The sequence below is a fragment of the Monodelphis domestica genome, chromosome 1 (assembly GCF_027887165.1).
Source record: "Monodelphis domestica isolate mMonDom1 chromosome 1, mMonDom1.pri, whole genome shotgun sequence".
Lineage (NCBI taxonomy): Eukaryota > Metazoa > Chordata > Mammalia > Didelphimorphia > Didelphidae > Monodelphis > Monodelphis domestica.
In genome coordinates this window covers 206352415-206378168 of record NC_077227.1, presented here as the reverse complement: position 1 = coordinate 206378168, position 25754 = coordinate 206352415, and the positions used below count along the sequence as shown (strand labels likewise).

General features: G+C 36.3%; 1 protein-coding gene across 1 annotated transcript in view; it reads left to right on the top strand.

The window, feature by feature from the left end:
- Nucleotides 1-25754, top strand: part of UBR1 (ubiquitin protein ligase E3 component n-recognin 1) — a 178880-nt gene that overhangs the window by 128546 nt on the left and 24580 nt on the right. Inside the window, exons 31-37 of the mRNA XM_056810343.1 lie at nt 191-284; nt 1971-2120; nt 4612-4709; nt 14830-14923; nt 17648-17796; nt 20216-20271; nt 22268-22364. Of these exons, the coding sequence (XP_056666321.1) occupies nt 191-284; nt 1971-2120; nt 4612-4709; nt 14830-14923; nt 17648-17796; nt 20216-20271; nt 22268-22364 (738 nt within the window). The remainder of the gene's footprint in view (nt 1-190; nt 285-1970; nt 2121-4611; nt 4710-14829; nt 14924-17647; nt 17797-20215; nt 20272-22267; nt 22365-25754) is intronic.

Below are 25754 nucleotides of genomic sequence, written 5' to 3'. Positions count from 1 at the left end.
CAAGCCTTTAATGTTCTTCCTTGGAATCAACCAAGATAGATGATATGGGTTTTTTAAAAAATGCTTAGCACAATGCTTGGCACATAGTAGATGCTATATAAATGTTCATAATGAGACTATTTAGTAAATGTTAGTTTTTCATGATAGAATCAATTACTTCATAGCCCTAATTTATATTTTCCTTTACTAGAAACTCCAGATCCACTCTTCATGGATCCTAACCTGGCATGTGGAACCCACACTGGCAGCTGTGGTCATGTCATGCATGCAGTCTGCTGGCAGAAGTAAATCCTTTCTGTTTTCATCTCAATAATCTCTTACAAGAAACAATGAATTCTATTTCTTTCTGAAAATATATTTTTTATACCTCTTCTTCCCCAGCCATACTTCTTTCTCTTCTCTTCCATCCATTCCTTTGCCCTTTATAAATCTCTCTTGTTACTCTCATGCTCTTTCTCTGTGTTCCTTCCCCCCTTTTCTCTCTTTTTAGTTAGGAAACAACTCTTTCCTTATCTAATGAGGAGCAGTACACATGGAAGTGATAAAGGAATAGGTGTTAAGGATTCAAGGAACAAAAATAAGCAAACTTTTGGCATGAAAATTAGGTTATAGGATTATATATATTATAAATAATTATATATAATTGGTTTTGGAGTCAAGAAGACCTAAGGTACGGGCTACTAACAAGACTCAAAAACTAATACTTATAGAGAGGTTGCTGATTTGCATAAGTGGAGGGAGTTTTCTATACCATGAAATTACAAGTATAGACTAAAAAAGATTTTTATAGGAGTGCATGCACACATAGGACCCACCCCCCAGATTTACTCTACATTTATAATCTCTCTCTCTCTCTCCCTTTCTCCCCCTCTCTCTCCTTTCCTCTATCCCTGCCTATTAGGGCCTGCTAATTTAATGGATTTAGGGACAGCCATGGAGTCAGGAAGGTCTAATTCTGCCTTTGGCACCTACTAGCTCTGTGACTATGGGCAGGTCACTTGACCTCTCAGTTCCCCAAGCCACTCTTCAAGACTATAAATTACAAAGAAGTTAGCAGTCTGCTGCTTTGGAGAAGACTTTCCTATACATTGATAAAATCAGTTTTGGACACAAATGTCAATGTGTGTGTAATCTACACTAATTACAAAATTTATCAGGGTTGTATAATAAATTTATATTTAATTAATCTATCTTACTATCAAATAACTTAAGTACTGTCTGTTTTCATTTCTAAACTAAGTTTTATTCACTATTACTATTTTTATTATGTATCTATCAGCCTTGGAAATAACATCTGGGAGATCACTTACTTATAATTTTCAGTACTTCCTGGGCTGAAATTGAAAGGAAACATAGAAATTTCTATTAGAAGACACAAATTTTATAGAACTACCCCTGAGAAAAGTACTCCAGAGGTAGAAAAATAGAACAAGATGATTAAGGTTTCATCTCTTCTGAGAAAGGAGTAATCCTAAGAAATTGCATTCCCAAATTCATCTCAAGCAAAACAGTTTTAACCTGATCAAAATTTGTAGTTTTGGCCTTTTCTAGCAGACCAATTTATTCTGATGACCAGACTAAATGGAATAGTCATTGTATTATATATATAGCTAGTGGTAGGAGAACATCCCTCTAAAGCTCCAGGCCTTTAAATGTTTTTCCTACCCATTTCCCCTAGGCAAGAAAGCCAATTTATTTCTGTTACAATGGGCCAGTCCTTTGTATTGGCATTTTTAATATATATTGTGAGAAATTCAATTTTTAAAAGTACCCTAACAATTATTAGTATATTGTCTTGGGGACAAAAAAAAACCCAACCATCATTAGGTGAATAACTGTGACAATTAGACATGCAGAAGCATGTTGAGAAAATGTATTATCCTTAACACACTCCTAGCTTGTCTTATGATTTCAAACTCTTAAGTATTTGCACAATTTTAAACTAATCCATTTCTTTTGGGATTTTGTAGGTACTTTGAAGCTATACAAATTAATTCTCGTCAGCGCCTTCATGTTGAGTTTTTTGATTTGGAGAATGGAGAGTATCTTTGTCCTCTTTGCAAATCACTCTGCAATACTGTGATCCCCATTGTTCCTTTACAAATACAAAAGATAAACAGGTATATTTTGTTTATGTACTTAGTCTCAGTACTTCATAATGATCTCCATCTTACTTTGGTATTACATGTCAGATTTCCCTAATTAAAAAAAGTAATTGCATTTTTTTGCCCCATGACTCTTAGTGTTCACTTCAATGCTTTGTTATTAGATCCACTAACTAATCAGTGTAATTAATAATACTACTAGTTAGTAACTAATACTAGTAATAACTAGTAGATTGCAACCCATTCATGCCTAATAATAGTAATTAAAAAATGTGAATACCACTTTAAAGTTTGCAAAATACTTTATGTACATTGCAAAATACATTTATATACATGTCTTTACAACAATCCTTAAGTACCACAGATATTATTAGCTCCATTTTTCTGAAGATGAAACCAAACCTGGGAGTCATGCCCAGATGTCACACAGGAACAAGAGGTAGGCTTTAAGCCCATGTCTTCCTGACTGCTGGGTTTGGCACTCTACCCACTATGCTTCACTGCCTCTCATGCAAATAAGTGCAACCCTTAATATATGTTCCTGACAGAGAGGTAATGGACTCAGAGAGCAGAATGAGATATAGTTTTTGTATATAACCCATGCAGAAATTTGTTTTGCTTGACTGTACACCTTTGTGACAAAAGTTTTATTTTTGTTTTCTTCTTTTTATCCCAACTGGTGGGAAAAGGTAAGAATAAATAAATATTTGTTAATTGAGAAAAAAAATTAAAAGTTCAAAAGCTGCTCTTCTATGTCTTCAAGAACTAGGATATAACCCTAGGTTCTTATTTTGTGTGTTACCAGATATTCATAGTGTAATTACTTTCATTTATCTCTTAGCATCACAAAAGGAATAGTAAAGACTGTAAAAATGGAGGTTACTGAGGTTAAAATAAAGGTTCTCTCCTGCTCTCCACTAATTTTGATGGTATATCAGAAGGGTTTCTCAAGGAGTTTCTGGAGAAGAATTTGAATGAGAGAGGATTGAAGCCTGAATGGGCTAGCACCTACTCTCCTCTCACTTCCCCTGAGAGTGGTTGTTGTCGGTTGCTGCACTAATATATTGAGGTTCCCTGAAGGAAAGGGGTGGTGTAGAGTTGAAAACAGGGCTCCCTTACCAAGGACAACCTCAGTTTCTCTGGCACAGAGAGGATTTGGAGATAAGCCTCAGTGGAAGCTTTGTGAGGGATGGTCTTGGTGCCATTCTGTTGAACTTGATTTAGATATCTCCTCAAGTATAAACCAAGAAGCTGTACAAATCTGACAGCCTTTGGTAAAGTTTAATAGTGATACTGTAGGCAAATAGGGAGATGGAAAGAAGGTAAGTTTTTTCTTTAAGAAATTTTTTTTTTTAGCATGTACCAAAACAGAAAAGTCAAGTGGAAACTCCTCACAAATAAAGAAGGAGTATATATAACTTGGAGCATATAACATATATGTTCTTTGTATAATGGTAATGCTCCATAGTAGTATGGAGTTATGTAGTGGTACAGAGCTCAATGAAAGTAGAACCAGACTTTATTCTACTTTTTTTGTGTGGATTTCTGTGAAGTACCTCATGTACAATTACTATAGTTTCCTTGTGGGTTCCAGGTTCCTGCAAACTTGGAATCATTCACAGAACCTATTTTTTAAAAAATATACTTATCCACTTATAAGTTCAGTTTCAGTGTTGTTCATCTTTCTGTGAATGAGTGGCGAATTTTCTTCTCAGTTTAGACATGAGTGGTATCTTCTAACCAAAGGACTAGAATACAGCCCCAGGTTCTTATTCTGTGTGGATCTGTCACCAGATATTTATAGTATGATTACTCTCAGTTGTCTCTTAACATCACAGGAAGACCAAGAATATTCATACAGTAGCCATTTTTTCAGTGTTCACATGATTTGACATGAAACTACATTGCAATGTAGTTGCTCTGACTTTAATTAGTCTTTTCTTAAATGTCATTGAATGCCATTTCTACTTTATTAAGTTATTCATACTTAAAAGTACATGAGGATTTTATGAAGCTTCTAAGAACTATAAGATATAAGAAGAAAAAATGGTTAGAACTGATCAGTCTATACTTAACCTTCTGAGAAAAGAGAAATTCTCAGATCAGACCTTAGTCTGTCAGTCTTCATTTGTTTTTATTCTCATTTCATTTTAGTGTGTTCTTTTTTGGAAAAAAAAAAGTTAACATTTTATCATCTAGGTTTTTTTTTAAGCTACCTGTAGTTCCTCGAATCTTTTATTTATTATTATTAAGAATCTGTTTCTCTTTAACTAGTAGAGTAATGGTGTTCAAATCTTATATCCTAGGACCTCACACTTAAAATACTTTTTTCTATGTTCTGTATTCATAGTTCAAAAAGAAGGCTACATTTATAGGTCATAGATGTTATAGCTACTTAGAGAAACTTGGTCTATCATATACCTTTAAGGGAAGACTCCAAGTCTGGAACATAATCATGAATTGTTAACCCTGTATTTTTAGTAACTTTTTCATTTTATTTTCTCAGTGAGAATGCAGAAGCTGTTGCTCAACTTTTGTCCTTGGCACGGTGGATAGAAACTGTTATAGCTCGAATATCAGGATACAGTGTGAAAAATGCTAAAGGTTTGATTTATGTCTTACTTTAAGATGAACTGCATGAAAACCTGATTGTCAGAAACTTAATTATTGTCAGGAAAAATAGATTAATTCCCTCATTACTTTTTCAAAGATTATTTTCAAGTGCAAATGTGGTAAATTTTACAGAATGCAAGGCAGTAGGCATTAAAGCAGGTTTAATTTAAATTGAGTATACAGAAGATCAACTTTAATCCTGTTTGTAACAAGATACTTCATTTTTATTTTTACTATAAATGTTCTTTAGCTTCCAAAGACCAATATATAAAGTGCTTTGTGTAAAAATTGAAAGATATATTTAAAGGGTAGCAATAGGATAAGGATACATTTTAGTTAACTCTACAAGAGAAAGCAAAACTTTTCTAATCTCTAAAGAGGAAGATTGAGTTGATGGAACAGATCAGTATTTTAAACCACATTTTTGGACCCTTATTCATTCCCTTAACTATTCTCAAGACCCCTTGAATTTAATTCCTTTAGTTTTCTCTGCTTCTGATGCCTTGAATTTTATTCATAGATAATGTCCCTAGATTTAATCAAATCCTAAATAAAATTAATTCAGTTTAAAGAATGTTTTTTTCTGAAAGCTGAAGTTTATAAATTTACGCCTTATGAACTTGATATGTTTATTTTTTATCTACATATTGAATTCAGCAGGTATTCATTGAAAGCCTCCATTGTGCTCAGTACTGCTATTAAGGAAATAGAAAATAATTACATGACATAATTTTTTTGAAGATATTTGATTTATGTGCCATTAATTAAAATATCAATATTATATTTAATGTTGTGCAAAATTAGATAAATGCTATAGGATTTCAGAGAAAAGACAGTTTTGGCATAGGCAGGAAAGACTTTACAAAATAAGATTTTGTTTAGACTTTCAAAAATCAGTAGGATTTGGATAGATAGTAGTGGAAAATGTATTTCAGTACCTTGAATGCCAGAATAGAGTTGATCTGACTCTGTAGTCATTTGGGAGCATTAAATTTTTATAAGTAGACTAGAAGGATTGTAATGGTATTTGAAAATTTAATTTTATAGTTTGAGGGATAGATTGGTGGCAAAGTATAAGCAAAAATATGTATTTAGCTACTACTGTAATCTAAGCATGAAGTTATACAGGCCAGAAAAAGGGTGGTAGTGGTAAAATAGTAGGCACAATGGATGTATTCCATAATTATGTACTGTTTAATAAATATAACTAAACTTAGAGAAATTATTAACTAAGGAGGACCAATGAGATATAGAGGAATGAGCCCAAATGACACCAAAGTCCCATGAATAACTGATGACGCAAATGAGCAAATTGACACCAAAGTCCCATGAATGGCTGATGACACAAATGAGCAAATTGCTAGAGGGAGCCAGTTTGAGTCATAAGAGATTGAATTCCATTTTGTCTGTGTTAAATTTGGACACTGAGTTGGACCTAACGGGTTGTATTGTATTGCCTTTCAGAAATTATGAAGTGCTTTTAATGACTCCCAAGCTTTTTGAAACAAAGATCCTTTTAAAAAAAATAACAGTATTATTCTAAAGATGGATCATTTACATAATGAGAATGAGGACAGTTGATAAATGACTCTTTGCTCTATTACTATATCTGCAATGTCAGGATATTGTAAGGAAGGTATTTACCATGCTGGATGGTTCCTCCTGTGATAAATGTATGAGAAGATGTAGATGACAATTACACAGCAAAGTTAGATGTAGCTGTGTTGGGATCTTCATCATAGTGATATCAATGACAGTAAAAACTATTAGGATATTTCTAAAAAAAGAGTACATCATGTTATTAAAAGTCAAACTATATCATTTGAGGGTATTGCCATTCATTCATTTAAAGTTCAAGTGTCACTATGCTAGGCACTCAAAATGGTCACTGAAGAATAAGGCCATGGCATATTAAGAACCCCACTTGAAATGTGACTGCTTAATGATTGTATAGAAAATAAATCCTTATTTTCTAAACATTCCTCTAACTGGTATGTGTTGGTTATCTTTTACCAAATATTCTTCTTGACTTAATTAAGCTAATTAAATTACTTAATTAAAGTGAATTTCATTAACTTTTGTATTTAGACCTAAACACTCTTTCTGGAAACATTACCACCACTTATAGTGAATATTATTATTTTTTTTAATAATATTTTATTTGATCATTTCCAAGCATTATTCATTAAAGACAAAGATCATTTTCTTTTCCTCCCCCCCACCCCCCATAGCCGACGCGTGATTCCACTGGGTGTCACATGTGTTCTTGATTCAAACCCATTTCTATGTTGTCAATATTTGCATTAGAGTTTCGTTTAGAGTCTCTCCTCTGTCATGTCCCCTAAACCACTGTAGTCAGGCAGTTGCTTTTCCTCGGTGTTTCCACTCCCATAGTTTATCCTTTGCTTATGCATAGTGTTTTTTCTCCTAGATCCCTGCAGATTGTTCTGGGCCATTACACCACCACCAATGGAGAAGTCCATTACATTTGATTATACTACAGTGTATTAGTCTCTGTGTACAATGTTCTCCTGGTTCTGCTCCTCTCGCTCTGCATCACTTCCTGGAGGTTGTTCCATTCTCCATGGAATTCCTCCACTTTATTATTCCTTTTAGCACAATAGTATTCCATCACCAACATATACCACAATTTGCTCAGCCATTCCCCAATTGATGGGCATCCCCTCGCTTTCCAGTTTTTGGCCACGACAAAGAGCGCAGCTATGAATATTTTTGTACAAGTCTTTTTGTCCATTATCTCTTTGGGGTACAGACCCAGCAGTGCTATGGCTGGATCAAAGGGTAGATATTCTTTTGTCGCCCTTTGGGCATAGTTCCAAATTGCACTCCAGAATGGTTGGATCAATTCACAACTCCACCAGCAATGAATTAATGTCCCTACTTTTCCACATCCCCTCCAGCATTCATTACTTTCCTTTGCTATCATGCTAGCCAGTCTGCTTGGTGTGAGGTGATACCTCAGAGTTGTTTTGATTTGCATCTCTGATTATAAGAGATTTAGAACACTTCTTCATGTGCTTGTTAATAGTTTTGATTTCTTTATCTGAGAACTGCCTATCTATGTCCCTTGCCAATTTATCAATTGGAGAATGGCTTGATTTTTTGTACAATTGATTTAGCTCTTTATAAATTTGAGTAATTAAACCTTTGTCAGAGGTTTCTATGAAGATTTTTTCCCAATTTGTTGTTTCCCTTCTGATTTTAGTTACATTGGTTTTGTTTGTAGAAAAGCTTTTTAATTTGATGTAGTCAAAATTATTTATTTTACATTTTGTGATTCTTTCTATGTCTTGCTTGGTTTTAAAGCCTTTCCCCTCCCAAAGGTCTGACATGTATACTATTCTGTGTTTACCCAATTTACTTATGGTTTCCTTCTTTATGTTTAAGTCATTCACCCATTTTGAATTTATCTTGGTGTAGGGTGTGAGGTGTTGATCTATTCCTAGTCTCTCCCACACTGTCTTCCAATTTTCCCAGCAGTTTTTATCGAATAGTGGATTTTTGTCCCAAAAGCTGGGATCATTGGGTTTATCGTATACTGTCTTGCTGAGGTCTCTTTCCCCCAGTCTATTCCACTGATCTTCCTTTCTGTTTCTTAGCCAGTACCAAATTGTTTTGATGACTGCTGCTTTGTAATATAGTTTAACAAAGTCTGGGACTGCAAGGCCCCCATCATATGTGTTTTTTTTTTTCATTATTTCCCTTGATATCCTTGATCTTTTGTTATTCCAAATGAATTTTGTTATGGTGTTTTCTAAATCAGTAAAGAAATATTTTGGGAGTTCAATGGGTATGGCACTAAATAGATAAAAAGTTTGGGTAGGATGGTCATTTTTATTATATTGGCTCGTCCTATCCATAAGCAGTTAATGTTTTTCCAATTGTTCAAGTCTAGTTTTAGTTGTGTGGAGAGTGTTTTGTAGTTGTGTTCATATAGTTCCTGTGTTTGTCTCGGGAGATAGATTCCTAGGTATTTTATTTTGTCTAAGGTGATTTTGAATGGGATTTCTCTTTCTAGTTCTTGCTGCTGAGCTGTGTTGGAGATATAGAAAAACTGATGACTTATGTGGGTTTATTTTGTATCCTGCAACTTTGCTAAAGTTGTTGATTATTTCAATTAGCTTTTTGGTTGAATCTCTAGGATTCTTTAAGTAGACCATCATGTCATCTGCAAAGAGTGATAACTTGGTCTCCTCCTTGCCTATTTTGATGCCTTCAATTTCTTTTTCTTCTCTAATTGCTACTGCTAGTGTTTCTAGTACAATGTCAAATAGTAGAGGTGATAATGGGCATCCTTGTTTCACTCCTGATCTTACTGGGAATGCATCTAGTTTATCCCCATTGCAGATGATATTAGCTGATGGTTTTAGATATATACTGTTTATTATTTTTAGGAATGACCCTTCTATTCCTATGCTTTCTAGTGTTTTTAATAGGAATGGGTGTTGTATTTTATCAAAGGCTTTTTCTGCATCTATTGAGATAATCATGTGATTCTTGTTGGTTTGTTTGTTGATGTGGTCAATTATGTGGATGGTTTTCCTAATATTGAACCAGCCCTGCATCCCTGGTATAAATCCTACTTGATCATGGTGGATGACCCTTCTGATCACTTGCTGGAGTCTTTTTGCTAGTATCCTATTTAAGATTTTTGCATCTATATTCATTAGGGAGATTGGTCTATAGTTTTCTTCCTCTGTTTTTGACCTGCCTGGTTTTAGAATCAGTACCATGTTTGTGTCATTAAAAGGAGTTGGGTAGAACTCCCTCTTTGCTTATTATGTCAAATAGTTTGTATAGTATTGGAGTTAGCTGTTTTTTGAATGTTTGATAGAATTCACTGGTGAATCCATCAGGCCCTGGGGATTTTTTCTTAGGAAGTTCTTTGATAGGATGTTGGATTTCATTTTCTGATATGGGATTATTTAAGAATTCTATTTCCTCTTCTGTTAGTCTAGGCAGTTTGTATTTTTGTATAAATTCATCCATATTACCTAAATTGGTGTATTTATTGCCATATAATTGGGCAAAGTAATTTCTAATGATTGCCTTAATTTCCTCTTCATCGGAGGTGCTGTCGCCCTTTTCATCTTTGATGCTAATAATTTGCTTTTCTTCCTTCCTTTTTTAAATTGGATTGACCAGTACTTTGTCTATTTTGTTTATTTTTTCAAAGTACCAGCTTCTTGTCTTATTTATTAAATCAATAGTTCTATCATTTCTAGTTTGGTTTTCTGCTGGGGGGTTTTAATTTGATTGCTTTCGAGTTTTTTTATTTGCATTTCCAATTGATTGATCTCTGCTCTCCCTAGTTTGTTGATATATGCACTCAGGGACATGAATTTACCTCTGATTACAGCTTTGGCTGCATCCCAAAAGGTTTGAAAGGATGTCTCGCCATTGTCATTTTCCTCGATAAAATTATTAATTGTTTCTATGATTTCTTCTCTAACTAAAAGATTTTGGAGTATCATATTGTTTAGTTTCCAATTAGTTTTTGATTTGGTTTTCCATGTACCTTTACTGATCATTATTTTTATTGCCTTGTGATCTGAGAAGGCTGCATTTATTATTTCTGCTTTTCTGCATTTGTTTCTGTGACCTAATGTATGGTCAATTTTTGTGAATGTGCCATGTGGTGCTGAGAAGAAGGTGTATTCCTTTTTATCCCTATTTATTTTTCTCCATATGTCTATTAATTCTAATTTTTCTAAGATTTCATTCACTTCTTTCACCTCTTTCTTATTTATTTTTTGGTTTGATTTATCTAAATTTGATAATGGTTGGTTTAAGTCTCCCACTAATATGGTTTTACTGTCTATTTCTTCCTTCAATTCTCCTAGTTTCTCCATTAGAAATTTGGGTGCTATATTATTTGGTGCATACATGTTGATTAGTGATATTTCCTCATTATCTAAAGTCCCTTTTAACAAAATATAATTATCTTCCCTATCCCTTTTGATCAGGTCTATTTTTGCTTTGGCTTTATCAGATATCATGATTACCACTCCTGCCTTCTTTCTGTCAGTTGAGGCCCAGAAGGTCTTACTCCATCCTTTAATTCTGACCTTGTGGGTGTCAACCCGCCTCATGTGTGTTTCTTGAAGACAACACATGGTAGGGTTTTGGATTCTAATCCATTCTGCTATTCGTCTGCGTTTTATGGGTGAGTTCATCCCATTCACGTTCAAGGTTATGACTGTCATTTGTGGACTCCCTGGCATTTTGATAACCTTCCCTAATTCTAACCTTTTTTCCTTCGGCTCTACCTTTTAGTCCAGTGATTTACTTTGAATCGGTCCCCCTTATCCCCTCCCTTGATATGTTTCCCTTTTTAGTCCCTCCCCTTTTGTTCCCTCTCCCTCCCCCCTCTCTTTCCCTCCCCTTTTGTTTTCCCTCTCCCCCTCCCCCCCCTTGGTTTTCCCTTCTCCCTACCCTTGTTTGGTAAGATAGAATTCAAGATCCCAATGGATCTGGATGTTTTTCCCTCTCAGAGTTGATTTCCCTGAGAGTAAGGTTCAAGTAAAAATTCTCTTCCTCTCCTGCTTATATGAGTTTTCTTCCCCTCCCCTTCCCATGTGAATCTTTGTGTGAGAATGATTATTCTATTTGGTCTTTCTTTTCTCCCTATTTACACATTACATTTTCCCCACCTGTTAGTATACATAGATTGATATAAATGTAGTCCTTATAGAAGAGAGTTTGAGTAAAAGAAGAAGATAACATTTTTCTCCTTTTCCCTTTCCTTCATATTTACCTTTTCAGGTAATCCATGCTCTTTGATTTTCGATATCGAACTTTCCACAGAGCTCTGGTCTTTTCATTGCAAAAAGTTGGAAATCTTCTATTTTGTTGAATGCCCATACTTCCCCTTGGAAGTATATAGTCAGTTTTGCTGGATAGCTGATTCTTGGTTGAAGACCCAGCTCTCTTGCCTTTCTGAAGATCATGTTCCATGCCTTACGATCATTTAGAGTGGAACTTGCAAGGTCTTGTGTGATCCTGATTGGCATTCCTTTATATCTAAATTGTCTTTTTCTGGCTTCTTGCAGGATTTTTTCTTTTGTTTGAGAGTTTTGGAATTTGGTAATTACATTCCTGGGAGTTGTCTTTTGGGGGTTTAGTGTAGAGGGTGTTCTGTGAGCTCTGTCAGTGGCTGTACTGCCCCCTTGTTCTAGAATCTCTGGGCAATTTTCTTTGATTATCTCTTGTATTACAATGTCGAGTTTGCTGTTTATTTCTGGCTTTCCTGGAAGTCCAATTATTCTTAAATTATCTCTTCTCCCTCTATTTTCCAAATCTGTCACGTTGTCAGTGAGATATTTTATGTTCTCTTCTAATTTCTTGGTCTTTTGGCTTTGATTTATTAGTTCTTGCTTTAAAGCCTGGTTTTCCTTTTCAGTTTGGTCAAACTGGTTTTGTAGATGCATAAATTTCTTTTTCATTATTTCCCACTTTTCCTCCCAGAAGGCTTCCATCTTTTTGATCATTTCAGATCCAAATTATTAATGGGTTTGTGGAGAGTTTCCATTTCCTTTGGAAGGTTTCGGAGCATTTGCTTGTGTTTCCTCTTCTATCTCTTCTGTGATTTGTATTTTTGTTCCATAAAATGTGTCCAAAGTCGCCCCTTTCTTCTTGTTTTTTTTTTTTAATTTTGGGACTTTTGTGCTTCTGTGGAGTTTGCCATCTCTATCTGAGTGTGTGTGTGTGTGTGATATTAGCTTTTCTTATCTGTATCTGGTGTTCAGAGGTTTTAGCCCTAGACAGATTGTCCGTTTTAAGCAGTTGTTGTTCTGTGTTCCCGGGAAGCCAGGAGTTGCTGGTGTGTCCCTGTTACTGCCCTCCTCTCCTCCGCACCCTCCTGATGCTTCTCCGTTGCCTTACTTCCACGCTGTAAGCCTAGCTTGGCCCTTCTTCCTGTGCCTTAGCTGGCCAGCGCCTGCACTCTGTGGGGGGAGGGGCCGCGGCTTCCTGGAGCTCTGAGAGCTCCTAATGAGATTAGCTTTCCCTGGGTTGAATTTAGTATGCCTTGAGGCAGGGACTTTTTTCTTGAGACTCCAATGGAAGGATCCAGCCAGGGGGTTACGAGCTCCCCCCCACCCCCTTTGTTTCCCTGCTGTCTGGATGTTTTCAGGAAGCAGCCTTCAGAATAACAGGCCCTGGGGGCCTTTCGCCGGTCCTGAGGGTTGCTGTTGTTTCAGAAGACCCTGCTCTCTGAGGGGGAGGGGCCTCAGCTTCCTGGAGCTCTGGGTGAGGGCTCCTGATAAGAAGATTAGCTTTCCCTGGATTGAATTGAGTGTGCCCTGAGGCAGGGACTTGAGACTTGGATGGAGGGAACCAGCCAGGGGGTTACAAGCTCCCCTGTCTCTCTGTTTTCCTGCTGTCTGGGTGCCCCCTCGACTGGGTTAGGTTGTTTTCAGAGTGAGGCCTTCAGAATAGCCGGACCTGGGGTCCTTTTGTCAGCCCTGCAGGTTACTGTTGTTTCTGAAGACCCTGCTCTTTGAGGGGGACGGGCCACGGCTTCCTGGAGCTCTGGGCCAGGGCTCCTGATAAGAAGATTAGCTTTCCCTGGATTGAACTGAGTGTGCCCTGAGGCAGGGACTTGAGACTTGGATGGAGGGATCCAGCCAGGGGGTTACAATATCTACCCACCCCCACCCCACCCCCGTTTCTCTGTTTCCCTGCTGTCTGGGTGCCCCCACGACTGGGTCAGGTTGTTTTCAGGATGTGGCCTTCAGAATAGCCAGCTCCGGAGGCCCTTTTGCCAATCCTGAGGGTTGCTGTTTTTTCAGAAGTCCCTGCTCTCTGAGGGGGAGGGGCCGCGGCTTCCTGGAGCTCTGAGGGCTCCTCCCAGGGGGTTACAAGCTCCCCCATCCCTCTCTGTTTCCCTGCTGTCTGGGTGCCCCCTCCACTGGGTTAGGTTGTTTTCAGGAAGCGGCCTTCAGAATAGCAGGCCGTGTGGCTCTGAGGTTGCCTCTGCTGCCTCGGACTTGGACTCGGCGCTCTGGGTTGGGGGGATGGGTCCTAGGACCTTCCTTCTGCCTACCCCTTAGGTCCGGGTTCTGGCTTTTGGGGGGGGGGTGGCATACCTTTTGGTCCAGGTCCAAGAGGAGCACTCCCAGGGTCTATGCTATTGATTGTTTTGAATTTCGGTGTCCTAGGAGCATTCGGTTTGAGATCGGTAAGGAAGGGTTTCAGGAGATCTGAACTTTGCTTTCTCTAAGCCGCCATCTTGACCGGAAGTCCCCGTGAATATATATATATATTATATATATATATATATTTTTTTTTTACCAACATGAATCTAGAGATATGCAAGAAAATTAACTCTTAAAATCTGAGTATAGCTTATCCCTGCTTCACAGTAAAGGAAATAGGAATCTATTCTTTAATCATGATTTTTGTTTATCCCTGTACTTTGATTCCATTTGAGAGGCAGTTTTGCCTTGCGAATAGAGAGCTTCCTCAGTTCTGAAGTCCTTGAGCTCAGGTTCAAGCCTCATCCCTGACATTGTAGCTATGTGACCATGATTTTCCACTTAACCCTGTGAGTACCTCTGGGACTAAGACTATAGACTATAGAGCATTTGCCAATCTGCATTGGTAGAGAGCAGCATTTCCTTATTAGGAATTCTGTATGTTGATGAAATTACACGTTCAGACAAAAAAAACCTACTTATTCTTTAATATTTCAGTTAAGAAAATTCACTTGTGATAATAACAAGCTGTCAGTGACTTTAGGGTAAGTAAAGACCAAGAAACTAGGGAATGCAATGGCCTTCTTTATTCTAATTAGCTCAAAGTTTAATAACTCAGATCTCTCTTAACTTCTTTTTTAATGATTTGGTATATACTATGTGAATTTGAAAATACCAAATATATTGTCTGATATTCTTTTTTTATCAACACTTTGTCATCAAAACCAGCATGAAAACTTTTCAGAAACAATAGGCTGTGGAATTTGGGGGAAAATGGGAAATAATTAAAATGAGTCATTATAAAATGAATTACAAAAATCACCTTGACTGTCAGTCTGAGGAAATTAATTTATTTCTTTTTATTTATTTTTTTTCTATTTCCCTATTTTAAGGAGAGAAGTCAAAAGTTTCCATCTTGGTCAATCAAGGAATGGGTGATACTACTTTGGAATTCCATTCTATACTGAATTTTGGGATTCAGCCTTCGTAAGTGTTTCAATATTCATCAGACATTTTTTAGGATGAATAAAATTGAGATTTAATATTTTTCCCTGTAGGAAATGTTTTATAAATTTCTTTATCCTATTTTTTTTTTAACTAACTTCACCATAGAATGTAATAATAATAGCAGCTGATATTTATATAGTACTTTGAGAGTTGCAAAGGATAAGATATATATATCTATATTGATCCCTAGTACCCTGCTATTATATTATTATCCCTATATTATAAATGAGGAAATTGAAGGTCAAATTTTATGTGATTTAGGTATGGTTATGCAAAATAAATGTCACATTTGTAAAGATTAAAATTTAGGGGAGACTGGGGAGACTGAGACAGGCGAGGCAGGTAAAAATTAGTTTCTCTCTGCAAGAAGTATTATATTTTTTAGAGGTTTATTAAATGTTAAAGATTAAAGAATATTCAAGTAAGAAACATGTGCCTAGGCCAGAGGCCTAGACAAAATAACCTCATATCACGTAAGAGCCGCGCCTTCTCCAAAAAGGAAGTCCAAAAAGAGCCAGGAGAGAGAGACTCTCAAAAGCCTTTGAATCAGCTTAAATACCTTCTCGATCTTGGCCCAGGTGAGATTACAAGGCATTCTGGGGAGGTGGAGCAAAGGCTCGTGGGGATTGTAGTCCTGTATTTGAGTCTATTTTTTACACATTTAAGCCTAGGCCTCTTGTGACTTCTTAATATAGGTCTTTATCCAGTACACCTAGCTGCATCTCCTCCCATGAATAGGTCAAGTGAGAAGTAGTATGGCACAAAGAAAAGTGTGCTTGAAATTGGAATGTTCTGATTCTACCATGTAACTTTTTTATTTTTAAAATATTTTTCCATGTTTACATATTTTGTTTTCTTTCCCTCCCGTCTTCTCTTCTCCCTCCCAGATCCAATAAGCAATTCCACTGTGTTATACAATGTTATCACTTATACCTATTTCCATATTATTCATATTTGCAATAAAGCAGTCTTTAAAACTAAAACCCCAAATAACATATCCATATAAATAAATGATAAATCATTTTTTTCTTCTGTGTTTCTACTCCTACAGGTCTTTCTCTCAATGTGATTAGCATTCTTTCTCATAAATCCTTTGGGATTGTTTTGTATTAACAAAGATTATTAAATTGTATTGTTCCACAATGTTTCACTTTCTGTCTGTAATATTCTCTTGGTTCTATTCATTTCACTCTGCATCAGTTCCTAGAGGTTCTTCTGGTTCATATAGAAATCATACAGTTCATCATTCCTTACAGCATAGTAGTATTCCATCACCATCATATACCACAATTTATTCAACCATTCCCCAATCAAGGTTTCCAATTTTTTGCCACAACAAAGAATGCAGCTATGAATATTTTTGTACAAGCATTTTTCATTATTATCTCTTTAGGGTACAAATCTAGTAGTACCACTTACTTTTATAACTAGGAAAATCACTTCATCTCCTTATCTGTAAAATGAGAGTTTGAATACGATACCTTCTAAGGTACTTTCCAGTTTTAAATCTATGATTATATGAAGTAATTCCTGATGCTCTCATTAGGGCTTGAGCTAGTAAATAGTACTCTAAAAGATCATAGAAAAATAACTGCACTAGGAAGCATAAAAGACTCTTGAGTTCGAATTTCAGTTTTCCCCACTGATTTTCTGTGACCTCAGATATATTTCTTTACCTTTATGAACTTCAGTCTGTAAAATGGGGTTAAACCTGCCCTGTGTGTTACAGAAGTTAATTGAGGATAAAATAAATTAACATATGGATAAATACTTTGAAAAGTATCAGGTATACTACAAATAAGTATCATATGGCTAGCTTATAAGGCAATGATGGCAAACCTTTTAGAGACCATATGGCATGCCCCATCCCTCCCCAGAGACCCCATGCCACACATGTCCCGCTGCCTCTTTGCCCAGACAGGGGAGCAAGCACTCCCATTTTGTTGCTGGGCAGAGAGGCAGGTGAAGGGAGGACATTCGTGGAGAAGAGTAGGGGAATAGCCTGAGCTCTTCACTCCCTTCCCATCTCTGCCACTCCCATTAGGTTGCTGAGCAAGGAGGTGATGAAGTGAAAAATGTCCTCAGCATCGTGGAGAGGGGGAAGGGAGCAGCTCCCATAAGTCCCTCTGCCTTTCTAGTAACAAACTGGCAGGCAACAACTTGTGTGCCCACAGAGAGCTCTATATACCCTTTTTTGCACACGTGCCATAGGTTCACTCAAATGCTTTACCAGGTATGATGCTTTTTGACATTCTTTATTCCATTGTTGTATCAAATGTTCACTATTAGTAAAATCTGCATAACTAGAAACTTCTAGCTTACATCAGTATAAAATGTTGCCATGTATACATGCCAGCATTAATGCTTATTTGTTTCCTTTCCAGACCCAGATCTGATCAAGTAAAGTCAAATCTGCTTTTTCCTTTTCTTTCCAATCTCACAGTCAGTTTGTCATTGAGCATGCATAGGGTTAAATTCCTGATGAATAGAATAAATTGCTTGCCCTGATGAGCAACAGTATTTTTTTTCTTACATATAGGAGAATATATATGCATGTATATATTCTCCTATATGTAATTTCACAAAGAACTGGTCTATATCATAAAAAAGGTTACATTTCTTTCTTTTTTAGAACATTTTGACTATTCATCAGTAGGCAATACTTACATTAACAAGCTGAGCTTTTCTTCTTTTTCTTTTCAGAGTCAAATTCTCTAGCAGCATAAAAGAGATGTTGGTTCTCTTTGCCACAACTATTTATAGAGTTGTACTGAAGGTGCCTCCTGATGAAACTGATCCTCGGATTCCTGCAATGACCTGGGGCACCTGTGCTTTCACCATCCAGTCTATTGGTAAAATGAATAAGGGAATCAAATGGAGGATTATTTAGAACAGCTTCTTTTCAAAATGTACCATTTTTTAAAATATGGATCTTTTAAAAAGTTGTTTAGATATGTCTATGGATTAAGTTAGGCTGTAGAGAGGACAAATCACATTTGCATAGCACTTGAAGCTTTTCAGTGTGCTTTCCTTCCGATAACCCTATGGGGTAGGGGTAGCACAAATATTATCTCCATTTTATATATAAAGAAATAGGCTTTGAGAAGTGTCTGTGGTAACATATTAAGTGTTAGAGGCAGGATTCAAACTTGAAACTCGACTATACAACATTACTTGTAATCATCTAAGTTTGAGAAAGCTGATGGATTTTTTTATGAATGGATTTGAAAGGAGAAAACTTGATTTATATTGTGTTATTTAGATAGCAGTGGTATAAGTTTTAGTTCTGGATTATGAAAGGTCATACTTATTAATTGTAAAATAAATAATTCTCCACTAGAAGTTGAATAACCATTTTTAGGGAACATTGTAAAGTGGGTTCCTACTTCAATATAGATGGGATTCAATGACCCATTGAGGCTCCTTCCAAGTCTGAGATTTTTGTATTTCAAACACTTTACATATATCATATTATCTAATCTTCAAATAACATTATTTGGTAAATAATGTTATTATCCACATTTTATAGATGAGGAACTGAGACTCGGAGATTTTTCCTTGTTTTTGGCATCACTTGATTCTTCCTGATAATATAGAAAGGGAAAATGTGTTTCTCTAGCTCTTTGATTTTTTTTCCTGTAGGATGGAGACCAACTTGTATTTTCTACATTCATGGATGTTACTACATAATGTACTGTTGAAACACAACACAAACATAGTATCATCTGAAACACACTACAAAATCCTCCTTGCCCTCTCTTCATGCTTTTGAAAGAAGACCAAAAGTGTTTTCTGATCCTTTTGTGGGTTTTGGCTAACTCTTGTGGTAAACAGCTATATCAGACTGCTTATTTAAGAGATGCTAATCTAATGATCTCCCTCAGTCTCATTTCAGTTATCTCTAAGCAGATGATTATCAACTTTATTTATTTAGCCCTAGCCTCTCTTCAGACCTCCAGTCTCTCATTTCCAACTGCCTTTTTGGGCATCTTGAATTAGATATTCTATAGGTATCTTATATTATTCATCATGTCCAAAAGAACTCATTATCATTCCACCAAAACCTTCTTTTCTTCCTAATTTCCTCTTTACTATCAAGAATACCACCATCTTCTCAATCATCCAAGCTCTAAACCTAAACTGTCATTTTCTACTCCCTCACTCTCTGATTCTTCCATATCCCACCTATTGCAACGTTTTCATTTTACCTTTACAACATCTCTTATATACGACCTCTTATTTCCTTTAACACTGCCACTACCTTAGTGCAGGCCCTGTTGCCTCACCCTGGGTGAGATCAATAGCCCTCTGAGTGGTCTCCCTGCCTCATCTCTCCTCACTTTTGCCCATCCTCCACAAAGTTCTTCCTATTCTCTTTTCCCTGCCATTTGAATGAACTCTGGACTATTTTATCTTGTTGTCTAACCATTGACAGAGTCTTTTGAGGGCATTCCAAGATCCTGAGGTCATCTTGGAAAAACCTGAATTACATTTCAAGGAAGAGGGTATATTGGTTTTGACTGGAGTCAGGACTAGAGATGGGAGGTCCTGAATTCAAATCTGGCATAAGACATTTCCCAGCTGTGTGACCCTGGGCAAGTCACTTAACTCCCATTGCCTAGCCCTTACCACTCTTCTACCTTAGAATCAATACTAAGATGGAAGGTAAGGGCTTAAAAAAAAAACAAAAAACTCCACTGTTGGGAAAACCGAAACTCAAAAAAGTTATTGTTCTCTTTTCTCTTTATCTATTGCTTTAATGATTCATCTGAATACTGAAACCCAAGACCATTTTTAAAAGTATATTTCATATATAGGCAGCCAATACACAGTATTGACTCCAATATGGAAGATAAGAATTAAAAAAAAAAGAATACTAACTAAAACCACCTGTAAGAAAAAGATGCAATTAAAGTGTGTGTAGGGAGGGGTATGGGAGAGATATAGCCAAGAGTAAGCTGGAATTCTTATTCTTTTCCCAGGTGAGTCATTTATCTGTATCACAAAGCAGTCTTTCAAATTAAATTGTTTAAGTTATTTTAACTCTATTTGATCACCTAATACTAATTTATTTAGAAAACTGAGGAATTTTGCATCTTGCTTAGAATAGAAATTTTGAAGGGAAACATTTCAAACTATTGTAATGAGAACAAAATAGTATGATTACTATTACTATCCCACTACAGTGGGGATAATACATAAAATATAACTATATATGCTATGGTTTTTAGACTCCATAATTTTAATGCTTTTTTTTTATTTGTTTTTAAGAAAACCTGCTGGAAGATGAAGGCAAACCTCTTTTTGGAGCCCTTCAGAATAGACAGGTATATCCTAAGTAACTATTGTTATTATTTTTATTATCCCAAGTAATATGTTATTTGTGTTGTTTATTCTCAGGAGTTCAGTATTAATCCAGTGATCGTGTTTAACTCATTAATTTCTTATCATATGCAAGAAATCAAAATTCAAAAATCTTAGCTGGTATTTTGTTGGAGAATAGCTACCTACTTCCTAGCACATTTACAAAATTTTTATTCTAACTTCATTTTAGAATGATTACTCATGAAACATATTCCAGAGTAAAATGATTTTCAAGTGATACTTGTTCATTTTAGTCCATGTAAGCAGTTTGCAGCAAGCTGGCCTTTGTTATCTTCTCACTTCTTGGCTCATTCTTCCCATCAAAATCCCATCTTCAATACTCTAGAGCTTTGTGGGTTGACAGGAGGGAGATCTTGAAGCAGTTTCACTCCAGAAACTTCCTGTGAAGCAGACAGTGGGTCATTTATCTGGGGAGATAGAATTCCTCTGCCTCTACACAAACCAACTTTATGTCCAGTACCATTTCCCTCCTGTCTTCTTGGCAGCCAGCTATTTTCATGATTATGATCCTGAACTTGGAGATCCTTGCCTTTCCTAACAGTCTTTCCTCTGCCTTCTAAGGGAGCAGTGTTTTAGCAATTCTTCTTTTGGCATGATTTTGAATTAAACATATCTGGAACTCATCCCTCTAACAAATCCTAACTCTTTGAGAGTGCAAAACACTGTGGTCCTATGAGGATGAACATGGAATGAGTATAGATTTGTAAACCCAGATTTGGAAGAAATAAGAATTTTATATTGGTCCAGAGGAACTGCTTTGAGGTGTTCTGTGTGGAATATGGTAAGGAAGCCCAAAGCTAACAAACTCTTCATGAGTTCAGAATTCATTTCAATTGTTTCTCTGTCATAATCTGCTTTAGAATTTCTCAATTCATATTAGCAAAAGCATACAGTTCTGGGATTCAAAATACATCAAGTTAATACTCCAAAGTTGTATTCTGAGTTCATAAGAAATTTTATCAAAGTTAAAATAAGTGCTTTTGGGGGGTCAAAGACCTTTCAAATTTGAATAGCCGATACTGAATTACAATGGTTTTTCAGGAAGAAAATGAACAAAAAGGCATTTATGTAGCAAGCACTATTCTAAGAGTTGGAAAAAGAAGAGACATTCCCTGCTTCTAAGGAGTTCATACTCCTAATTGGAGATTACAACACATATAAAAGAGTTCAAGGTAGATTGAAAGACCTTGAAGTACTTACTAAGGGCATGGTGGTTGGACAAATGGAAAGGCCCAACTTTTAAGGACCCCTTTTGGTGCATCAGAAGGTCAGATAGCAGTGTCCATGGTTCCCAGAGATCTGTAAGCATAGGATCATGATAGATGGTAAGGGTTGATGTACTCCTCTCTCTCACTGTAAGGCTTCTATTTGGGGCATATCTAGTTCATTTAAGTGTTCTTCCTAGCTGGCTGCCCCAGTGGGGTCTGGGTTGCCCACGGTACTTAGGGGAAATGTAATGGGGACAGGTAATGGGAAGGGAAGTAGTCAATAGTCTTTTTACCTGCCTGATGTTGAAGTGCTTGTAACACTTATTATGTCCATCATCTTTCCTTTATATATATATATATATCACAGATATATGTTAGGAACTTAAGCCACTTTATAATAAAAAGTTACTGAGTAATAAAATTTAACTATTTGCATCTCCACAAATTCCTTTTCAATCTCTTCTTTCACATATATGTACTTTATATAGTTAGGAGTATTTAAAAATTTTTAACTATTGAATATACATTTATCCAGATATTCATATATTATCATTAGTTATATGTTTTCCAACAAAATTCCATCATATTACTCTGTCAGAATTAATTTGACCATTCCTTTGTTATATTGTTTTCAACTTTCCCACAAGTTTAACATCATTACTTTGAATATCTTTGTACAAATTATTGCCTTTCTCTTTTGCCCCTTTTTTTCTTCTTTCTTCCAATTTAGCACAGTGGCCTGAAAGCATTAGTACAATTTGCTGTGGCACAGAGAATTACCTCTCCTCAGAGCCTGATACAGAAGCATCTAGTCCGTCTCCTGTCAGGTAGAGTCTTTGAATTGCTACTATCTCTTCACTTTTTCTGGTCCACTTCAGATGATATGAAAATGGATTCTTTAGAAAATCATATACTCCACTAATTTAAGAAGATACTTAATATTGTCTGTAAAATTTGGCAAGAAGCAACTTCCCATAATGACTACCTTGCTCATTAAGAACTAGATATCTTCCATAAGAACCCAATTACATATCACTCTCAATAGAGAATTCCCAGAATACTGCTTCTCATATCATACTATAATGCTTCAACACATTTAGTTTTTTTTTCCTTTTTGCATTCTTTTAGCTCAGGAATGTTAACAACTGCAACTACAAGTATTGTCCCTTTCCATTAGAAAAGGAGATGTATGTGTGTATGCTTGCATGCATGTGTGTGTAACTACATTGTGGATAATTTTAAGATCCTAAAATAGTTGATAAATCAAATAGAACTAAAATGAAACCATCAAAATACCAAATAATAATTTATTCTCAACATGTAGCAACATATCCTTTCTGAGAGGGAAATAGTGGTAGGATTTGTGGGATACTGAAAATTCTATAATCTACTAAAAGTGTAAACATGGTTCTGAATTGCTACAATAGAAAAATAATCCTTATGATGAAGAAGAAATGCATATTGATGTTTTATTTATCACGAAAATTTTCTTGAACACCTACTATTTGTCCTTATTGTGATAGGTGCTGAGGGTATAGGAATGTAAGCCATAGTTGTCTGTCTTCAAAGGGGTTTCAACTAATATAGGACACTTATTTAAAAAGAGAAATTATGTTAGATACATTATAAGCCAGCATACACTAAATACTAGGTGAGGAATGCAGAAAATGTTCTGTGGGATTTAGAAAAGAAGTATCAGTTAAGACTAAGAGAGTTAAGAAAGGTCTCACAAAAAAGGGTGAGACTTGAGCTTGTCCTTGAAGGATGGATAGGGAGAGGAAGAGGGAGAGAATTTCAGTCACAAGAATGGTTATGAGGGATATCCAAGTTATGTTGCTCAAAGATAAGTAGGTCAGTTTGGCTGCAGTTGTAGGTTCATATAATTTAGTGTATGAGAACAAGTTTGATAGGAAGAGAAAGTTACAACATGAGAAATGTGTTCATCTTTAGGAAGTAGAAAGCCATTAAAGTTTGGCCAGAAGATAGTAGAGCATGAAAATTAATGGGTAAGGACAATAAAATTGCACATTGTATGTGGATTGGAAGTGGTTTAGGCTTAAGGAAGAGGACCAGTAAGGAGATTATTGTAGTAGTGGAGACACAGGTAATAGGCAACTGGTGGTGGGAATTGTAATAGATGGATTGAAGAGGCAGTAATGGGTAGAAAAGATTAAAAAGGGGGAAATATCAGGACTTTGTAGTGTTCTGAATAAAGAATAAGAAAGAAAAGTGCAAACTGATTCCAGGATTTTAGAGCTGGCTTTCTTGGTTTATAGTTGATATATAATTGACTGTTAAATCCTTGAGTTCAGGATAGTTTGGAGAAGGTTTGATTTCATCTTTTTGAGTTTTAAACAATAACAAGAGATCCTTGTGAATACTTAGAGATGTAGAACTGGAGCTCAGGTGAAAGATCACAGGTGGAGAAATAGGTTTCACATTTAAAGTCACCACATAAACATGACAGTTTGAAACAATCAAGGTAATAAAGGAGCTCTGCTAGGGAGTGGATAGAGATGAACATGAAACTAAGATGTACAACATTTGAAGTTTAGAGAAGGAAGTAAAGCAGAAGGATGGTCATAGAGGTAGAAGGGTATCTAAGGGATTTCAGAGCCAAGAAGGAACCATGATCCCACATATCAAATACTGCTGAGATGTCAGGGAAGATAAAAGCACAGAAAAGACTAGTTAGTTTTACTAAAGAGTAATTTCATTTATGACTTGGAATAGAAGGCAAAGGCTTAAAAATTGGATTAGAAAGAAATGGAAGCCATATATAGAGTGCTTATTCCAAAAGCTTATTGAAAAGGCAGCAAGAAATTTAATAATACCTAAAGGAAATAGCAAAGTCAAGAAGGTTTTTCCCCCCATCATTTTAAAAATAAACATTTACTGAATGTCTCGTGTCAATTGTACTTTGCAAGATATTGCTTATTTAGAAAAGAGTGCTGTTGGAAAAAGAACCTTGAATTCTAGGCAAAGGAATTTAAACTTTACTTAATGTATAATAGGTAATCATTAAACATATTTAAACAAATCTATATCATTACATCCTACCTCAGATGCTTGCTACATGTGTGACCTTAGGCAAGTCACTCATTTTTTCTGGGCCTCAATTTCTTCATAAAATGAAGAGTTTGATCTAGATGGCCTCTTTGAACCATTCCAGCCCTAATTCTATTATTATAAGAACAGGCCAATATATAAGGAAGATTAATCTTCTAATAGTATGAAAAATGGATTGAAGGGTAGAAAGAAGGCAGGAAGATTATTAGAAGACTGTTTCAGCAATGTCTTGCCTCTACAAATTCAGTGTTCTAGGCAGGTTGTAATGAGGACCTGTACTAGCAAAGTGGGAATAGAGAGGAAGGGAAAAATATGAGAGATGTGGTGAAATCTATAGAATATTGGAATTGATTGGATATGAGAAGTAAGGGAAAGGAAAGAGTCAAAGAAAGCTCTTAAGTTATGAACTTGGGAGACTGGAATTGATATAGTAAAGTCTAATCAAGTGCAAGAGAGGAAATTGGAATCCTTGCATGAGGGGCTTGAGTGGCAGGAACGTTGGTTGGAGAGCAAGGCATGCTGGAAAAGGAAAAGTGACCTGAGAAAGATCTATATGGATTTCTGGACTCTTGAGCTAAGACCTTGTCCTAAGCAGGGCATGTTTCCTAGCTGAGGATCTCATCAAGAGCCAAATGGCTCTTTTTATCCTGTTTCCAATATCCAAGTTTCTTTTGCAGAGCAATCAGCTGCCTGACACCAGCCCTACTAAGGAGAAGATCCCTCAAGCCCTGAAAGTGGACTCACTGAAGAGAGAACCTGGCTCTCTTTCCCTTCCAGCCCTCTTGCACCCGCCTATTTAGAGTTTCTTTGGGCTAGAGAAATATATCAAATAGTTTGGATAATTTAGTTGAGAATTGGGACAGAGAAACCCAGATCGGCTAAATTAAGCTGTCTGGGCCATGGACTGTATTAAAAATAATTAGGGGTACCCTGGCCCACTTTCCATCTCCCAACCTGTCTTTGGTTTCATCAATCAATAGCTAAACCACAGTCAGATTTGTCAATCACCTTGGTTTGAACTTGAGAAGCCATCTGAGACAAGATTCAACAGAGAGCCATCAAGACCCTCTCTCTCCCTGAGGCAAAGCTTCAACTGAGGCTTGTCTCCAGATCCTCCCTGTGCCAGGGAATCTGAGGTTACCCCTGGG